This window comes from Leptodactylus fuscus, chromosome 6 (genome assembly GCF_031893055.1).
Source record: "Leptodactylus fuscus isolate aLepFus1 chromosome 6, aLepFus1.hap2, whole genome shotgun sequence".
In the NCBI taxonomy this organism is placed as follows: Eukaryota; Metazoa; Chordata; class Amphibia; order Anura; family Leptodactylidae; genus Leptodactylus; species Leptodactylus fuscus.
Window position 1 is genome coordinate 142,546,352 of NC_134270.1, and position 7,082 is coordinate 142,553,433.

The following is a 7,082-nucleotide window of genomic DNA, read 5'->3' on the forward strand; positions in this document are numbered from 1 at the left end:
GCAGCTGCTTGCTTCAGTGATGTTGCTGGCTTCACCTGTGCCAGCGTCTAAGGGCTAGTTCACACGTGAGTATAAGGGGAGGTTTTTGACAGCGGATTTCGCGTCCAAAACCTCCCCTTATAATGGTGGTCTATGGAGACCGCCGGGCTTCTGTTCTCCGCTAGCGGCGAGCTGCTGCTAGCGGAGAAAAGAAATGACATGTCCTTTCTTCAGGCGGAAGCCGCGCAGGCTCAGCCACGCGGCTTCCGCCCCCGGCAGCTCCCTCCTATGTCGGCTCATTCATTTGAGCCGACAGCAGAGGGTTAAGCCGCGACAGCGATGGTCGCGGCGGGCGGGTTTTGACAAGAGAGAGACGCGGCTCGCCGCGTCTCTCTCTGTGTCAAAACCCGCGCAGGCAGTTCATGTGTGAACTAGCCCTAACAGTGTATTGGCGGCCCCTTCCCCCAAAGGGTAAACTACCCCCCCTCCAGGCTCGCTCCCGTGCACTTAGCCCCTCCTCCCTCCCCCCTCAGAGCAGGCTGACACATCACTTGACTCAGGAGCAACTAGGTCAGGGCTGTGGCCACAAAAAAAATGTATAAAGTAATATAGTGAACAAACAAAGCAGTTTTGCTGAAGCATTGTATTTAGGAAAAGTCTTACATTCACATTTACAAGCAGTATAGATAGGATCCTTGTGACGGGACAACCCCTTTAAGTTTTCAGTACCCGACTCCCTGCCTCACAGTGTCACTAAACCAAGGCAATACCCTCATCCGCCGGCAGAGGGCGCTCTCCCGGAACTAGTATCCATTCATTCTCACTCTATTGTACGTACATGCAACGGCGCGACTTCCGCCTGTAGCACAACTTCCGGTATAAAGAGAGCGCCCTCGGAGTCATACTCCCTGGCGCAATTTTTTTCATTCCCCGAATCTGCTGTGAATCCGCGGCATCCACGGTGCAGCCATGGTGAGTACTGGCCGGGCGGGTGTAGGCGGCCATTACTGAGGGGAGGATGCTTGTATTTACTGTGAGGGGTGTGCAGAGCCCGGGATGACCGGCTTCCCGCTCGCTGCCGTCCATTGTACCGGAGCTTGCCTCTATGAGCTGTGTGCACTGATGGGCTGAGGCTGTGTACAAGGGCTCTGGGCACCACTCGGTACAGTGACTGCAGACTATGAGTGTCATAAATCTCTGCTCTTTTGTTGAGGGCTTACCAAGAACATGGCGGCCCCCTATGAAGGAGCGAAGTACAGGTTTGCGCTCTGGTTTCTTGGGTTAGTTGTGTCAACAGAATGATACAGGTTTCCACATTAGAGCAGGGTCACTGTTGGGGGCTTTCTCAGGCTGGGTTGACCTCTGCATAGGGGTCTCCATTAGAGACTATCACACAGACTGCTGATAGTATGCAGAGAATCGTCTGGTAGTCACCTGACAGACCCCCATTATAGTCAGTGTGATCTGCATAGGCTCCATGTGTCGCCCCTTGTTGTAGCGGTCCGGCTCTCTGTCGCTCAGGTTCCCCAACATAGAGCCCTGCGCTAGTGTGAACTTATTTAAGGCTGGGGCCCCGCATGACAGAAATGCCGCTGCAAAAATTATGGCATTTTACAACCTGGGCAAAGTGGATTGGGTTCTACTGAATCTCATGCCCACTTTGTGGTAAGAACTGTGCTGCAGACATGTTGCGATTTCCAAAACCGGTGTAGTTTTGGAAATCACGGCATGTCAATTATGCTTACTGAAACGCCAGCGGTTTCCCCATAGGTTTAATTAAGACAGAAAATTAGCAGTGGAAACCTTTGCAAACTTTGTCTAAAGCGCTTCAGGAAGAACCACATTGCGTTTCTGCCACAGTTTTTCCTGCAGTGCTTTTTTTTTTTTTTTTGCTGTGGGACTACACGAGCCTTAGGGTGCATTCACACTGAGTATACGCTGACTGATTCTGAACGTTAAAACACGGTCAGAATCAGTGTGTACAAAGCAGATCCCATTCATTTCAATGGGAGCTGGCATACGTGCGCTCCCCATTGTAATGAATGGGCTGCTTTTTTCCCTATTGGTTTCAATGTGATATGCGCAAATGAATGGGATCTGCTTTGTACTCGCTGGTTCTGAACGTGTTTTAACGTTCAGAATCAGTCAGTGTATACTCAGTGTGAATGCACCCTAAGACTGGATTCACATCTGCTCCCCACTCTGCTGGAAAATTGCAGAGAAAAGTCTTACAAGCAGGACTTTTTTTTTTTTTTTCTCTCTGCATTTTTTGGGTGCAAACCCAGCAGACCTCATTATAGGGCAACCACTTTGTAAGTGAATTAGGTTTCTGGTTTTCTGGGTCCCCAAGCGGAGCTGAAGAACAAGAATCTGAACACAAGTGTAAGCACACATGGGATATTTCTGTATGAGGCACTGGTGGATGAGCCGCATCTCCATGTCCATTTATCGTTGGTCCTTTTAAAAAATAAAGCAGCATACTCTACCCTATCTTATGTTGGGCACAGAGAGGCCGCTGCTGAGGAAACTGCTGGACATCTATCAAGTAATGTCCATCGGTCGAGGGTATATGAGATACATAGACATAAAGGTGCTAGTGGGGTTGTGTAAAGGCTGATCAGTCCTCATGTGACAGGCACCTTTCACATTCAGACTTACCGCCCTTTCCACTGCGTCCACATTAGTTGTGCAACACATTTGCAGTCTGATAGTCACAGACTGGTGCTTTGCAGCTCTTAAACACCTCTTGGGGTGATTTTTGTTGCTAGTGGCAGGGGTGAAGGGTGCAGGGCCAATGACTCAATCAGTGCCAGTTTTCTGCCGTACGCTATTTCTAACATCTATACCTGCAAGCAACTGGCGTAGATTTCAGTGTAGGTGCAGTTTATATATGACAAGGCGAGCCCTATTCTCCACTGGACCATAAGTGATGAGGACTCTTCTCCCCCCACCCCCATAAAGTTTAGCGAGTTGAATGCAAAACTGCCCATTTTAATAGCTACTTTCCACTAGAGAAACTTAGTATGGTACAAGTTGCATCTTGGTAGCAGTCTGATGGCTGGTACGCTCACTGATCGCAAGAACCGGGGGTGTTTAGCTCCCTAATGTGCATGGAACGATAGTGAGTAAGATGCCCTAGCCATGCTTCTTTTTGATGGGATTGCCAGAGATGGTTGAGCGCTGAGCCTTGGCTATCCCTGATGGTCCCATTCAAATGATTCTGGGGAATTAGTGGAGCAATCGGCAAATCCTGCATCTCCTATCTTGTTTAAAATGCAATTCATGGATAATATCTTATTATGTTTAGTGAGGAGTAAGAGTCCTAAGAGGTGTGTGTTACCCCATAAACAAGTGTTTCAGAGTATCCGGTATAACCCAGCTTATGCATCTTAATAGGAATACCTGCTACAAGCATGAATGAGAAATCTCTGCTTCACAGCATCTCGTGTCCACTAACAGAGCTCAGTCTGTACATTGTATTGTTACTGTATACTGTCCAGCGGCAAGGGTCTTAACTTGGACTTCTGCATTTCTTTTAGACGGTGGGGAAAAGCAGCAAAATGCTGCAGCACATTGACTACAGGATGCGCTGCATTCTGCAAGATGGCCGCATCTTTATAGGAACCTTTAAAGCTTTCGACAAACACATGAACCTCATTCTCTGTGACTGTGATGAGTTCAGGAAGATCAAGTAAGTATTGAGTGGAGTTCCTGGGACACATGTAAATACTTTACCATTGATCTGTCTATATGCTAACTGTCCTCGCTTTGTTCTTAGGCCTAAGAATTCCAAACAGCCAGAACGTGAAGAGAAGCGAGTACTGGGTCTGGTCTTGCTCCGGGGAGAAAACTTGGTGTCCATGACAGTTGAGGGCCCACCTCCAAAAGATGTAAGACTTTAGAGTAACTATACAACCACTGTATATGGAGGTTTTATGATTGAATGTAACTTTACATTTTACTTTTCTGATGTAGACTGGCATTGCACGTGTACCACTGGCTGGGGCAGCTGGAGGACCAGGAGTTGGCCGGGCAGCTGGCAGAGGTGTTCCTGCTGGTGCTCCTATGCCACAGGCACCTGCTGGTTTAGCTGGACCAGTGAGGGGTGTTGGAGGTCCATCTCAACAGGTTAGTCATTGGGGACACTCTTAATTTGTGGTTCAGCATCTTCAGTGTCTTACGCTAGGTTCACACCTGCGTTCTTCTTTCCGTTCTGTGCTTTCCGTCTTCTGCATGCCAGAAGACGGAAAGCACAGACCAGGTGCGGCGGTGAGCGTTTTATGCTCTCCGCCGCGAAACCGGATTTTTTTTATCCGGACACAGAGAACTGCATGTCCGACTCTGTGTCCGGATTATAAAACCCGGTTTCGCGGCGGAGAGCGCAAAACGCTCACGGCCGGACATCTCTCTCACCCATTCAAATGAATGGGTGAGAGAGACTCCTGCAGGTTTCCGTCTCCTGCCTCTGTTTTAGGCAGGAAACTGAAACCTGCATAACGGAGTTCACAACGCTTATGTGAACGAGCCCTTAGTCTAAAATAATTCTGTCAAACACAAAAAGCCCCCCCAAAAATGGACTAGTATTTTTATAGTAGTGACATTGGCATCTGTTCTTCTCCAGGTAATGACACCTCAGAGTCGTGGCAATGTTGCTGCTGCAGCAGCCGCTGCTACATCTAGTATTGCTGGAGCTCCAACACAGTATGCTGCAGGAGGCCGGGGAGGCCCACCACCAATGGGCAGAGGAGCGCCACCACCAGGTACACGACAGGTTTAAATCTTTCTTTTGTGAGGGTTGATCAATGATGAAAATCCTCTGTCTGATTGTTTTGATGAATACTCATGCAGGATTACCCTGAGATCTCATCAGATGGTAACACTTCTTACAGGACTTCTATGCGTTTCACTCACTAGCTTCTCTGTTCTGTCCTAGGCATGATGGGACCTCCTCCAGGAATGAGACCACCTATGGGTCCACCAATGGGTATGCCCCCAGGCAGGGGTGGACCTATGGGAATGCCACCACCTCCAGGCATGAGGCCACCACCTCCAGGAATGAGAGGTAAGCTTATATGGCGTAGTATAAGTAGTTAGTATTAAACAGTAGCATAGTTAGTCTTATAATTACTGGTTATAAAAATGTAGCAGAATGTTTTTTTTTTTTTTTGTTTGTTTTTGGGAGCTGAGGACATGTAGTTTGGCTACCAAATGTTAAGTTTCAATCTTGCAACAATCCCTTTATAGCCTATCTATGTAATACTTGTTTGTTTCGGGGTCCTACTACTGTGACTTCACGGTATAAGAACAGGGGTCCTGTCTCCCTCTTTGACTGGAGCATGTGCCACTATTAAACTATATGGGACCGCTACATATACCTGAGCTCTTTAGCAGTCTGGCTTTGAACAGTGCAGCACATGCCTGACTGCCGCTCTATTAATATGGGGCACTTAGAACGCCCAGTCTTGTTTTTGCTGAGAAACTCCCTAGCAATATCACTGTGTTTGTTGCTACCTATTCCACAGGCTAGGTACCCTGTTTCTATTGAATACATCTTATGGCATCTTCTCACTTGAGTTCCTCTGTTCTTTCGCCAGGTCCCCCACCTCCAGGCATGAGGCCCACCAGGCCCTGATCCACCTGCTCCTCCTTGCCCTCCTCATTCACTGACTGATTTGTTCTCATGGAACTGTCCTGGTTAAATGTTTTGTAACTTTTATTTTCTATGTAAATTGAGTTTTTAATAAAGAAGTAAACTGGACCCTTCTGCAGTCTTTGTCCAGCTGTCCATGAAGGTATGGCTTCAGGAAGGATCCATAAAGAAAGTGCAAGCATTACCTTATTGATTTCTGAATCTCCTTGTCAGACATCTCATTATGAGCTGCTTTCATCCCAGATTGTTTGGGCATTGTCTCTTGTAAAAGAGGCAAACTATATATTGAACTGGTCAGTGGCTGATCCTGTGACATGAATATCTTACCTGTGATTTCATATGGAAAACTCTGCAAATATTTGAAGGTAAGGGGTTGTGTTACATACTATAGATTTGTTCCGCTGGCAAAGAGAAACTGGTTCCTCTATTGGCCAGGCTGTTTGCAGTGTGATCGAAGTGTTGCTATACAGTTCTTCAGGATCTAAGACATGAGGCTTTGCTAATAGGTAAAGCTAAAAGTCTTGCCTTGTTCTGTGAATGGTTATAAAATAGGAAGCCTCTACCAGTTTCATATAGAAGTGGGAAAGAGAAATGATGATTCATTAAGTTTCTATACACCTTGAAATTTAAGGGCCCCTTCACACAGCATAAGCGTGCCGCTCATTCAGACACGTATACACGTGTCCGAGCGCGGCGCTTCAAAACAGAGCCCATTGATTTCAATAGGAAGCGCGTGTATATCGAAATATACGTGCGCTTGCCATTGAAATCGATGGGTTCTGTTTTGAAGCGCCGCGCTCGGACACGTGTCTGAGCGGCATGCTTACGCCGTGTGAAGGGGCCCTTATACTGATGATCCATCTTGGAGAGGTAACCGATATCAGATGAGGTAGCCTAAGATAGGATTTTGTCAGTGACCCATTCCAATCCCATTGACTTATCTTTTCACATACTAGGCCTTGTCAGAGACAGGGCCTAATAGTGATGGCTAACCTTGTGAGCTTGGTGTGTTAAAAAAAAACCTAGCTAGACTCAAGTGCCATGTTTCTTTTATGCGCACACACACCTTCCCAAAGAAAACCAAAAAAACACAGCATATGACCACTTTCTTTTCCCCCACAAAATAGTTGATTTTAACTCTGCTATCCACACTCCAGCCCTGGTTGTCCTCTGCTGCTGCCTCCAGGGTGCTTTATAGACTGTTGAAGAATGCTGCACGTAGCATCCTGGCCTTTTTCAGCATTGTGATACAAATGTGGCACCATCTAGTGGAGGTCAGACAGGAGTATGAACAACTGAGAATTATCAGCAGCTCCTTACTGCAATAACTCAAAATTGTGCAAAAGTACCCACAATAAATAAATCATCCTTCCAAAAACAAGCCCTAAGTCTCCTTGCAGAAAGCTGTGTCAGGGTTCAGTGTGCTGTCTGGGTTTTTCCAAGATGGCACACT

At 47.0% G+C, this 7,082-nt stretch overlaps 1 protein-coding gene across 1 annotated transcript; it reads left to right on the forward strand.

Annotated features, from left to right (window-relative positions):
* Window positions 1-823: 823 nt before the first annotated feature.
* On the forward strand, window positions 824-5,737 carry SNRPB (small nuclear ribonucleoprotein polypeptides B and B1). The gene is made up of 7 exons (XM_075277440.1): window positions 824-951; window positions 3,519-3,670; window positions 3,758-3,869; window positions 3,955-4,107; window positions 4,601-4,739; window positions 4,913-5,041; window positions 5,574-5,737. Exons 1-7 carry the CDS (start codon window positions 949-951, stop codon window positions 5,609-5,611), a joined length of 726 nt encoding a protein of 241 aa, XP_075133541.1. The 5' UTR covers window positions 824-948; the 3' UTR covers window positions 5,612-5,737.
* Window positions 5,738-7,082: the final 1,345 nt, after the last annotated feature.

Bases quoted from the DNA above. Each gene is read 5' to 3' on its own strand.
- SNRPB (XM_075277440.1), top strand. The intron at 3,671-3,757 runs GTAAGTATTGAG...CTTTGTTCTTAG, and splicing joins GATGAGTTCAGGAAGATCAA to GCCTAAGAATTCCAAACAGC. The intron at 4,740-4,912 runs GTACACGACAGG...GTTCTGTCCTAG, and splicing joins CAGAGGAGCGCCACCACCAG to GCATGATGGGACCTCCTCCA.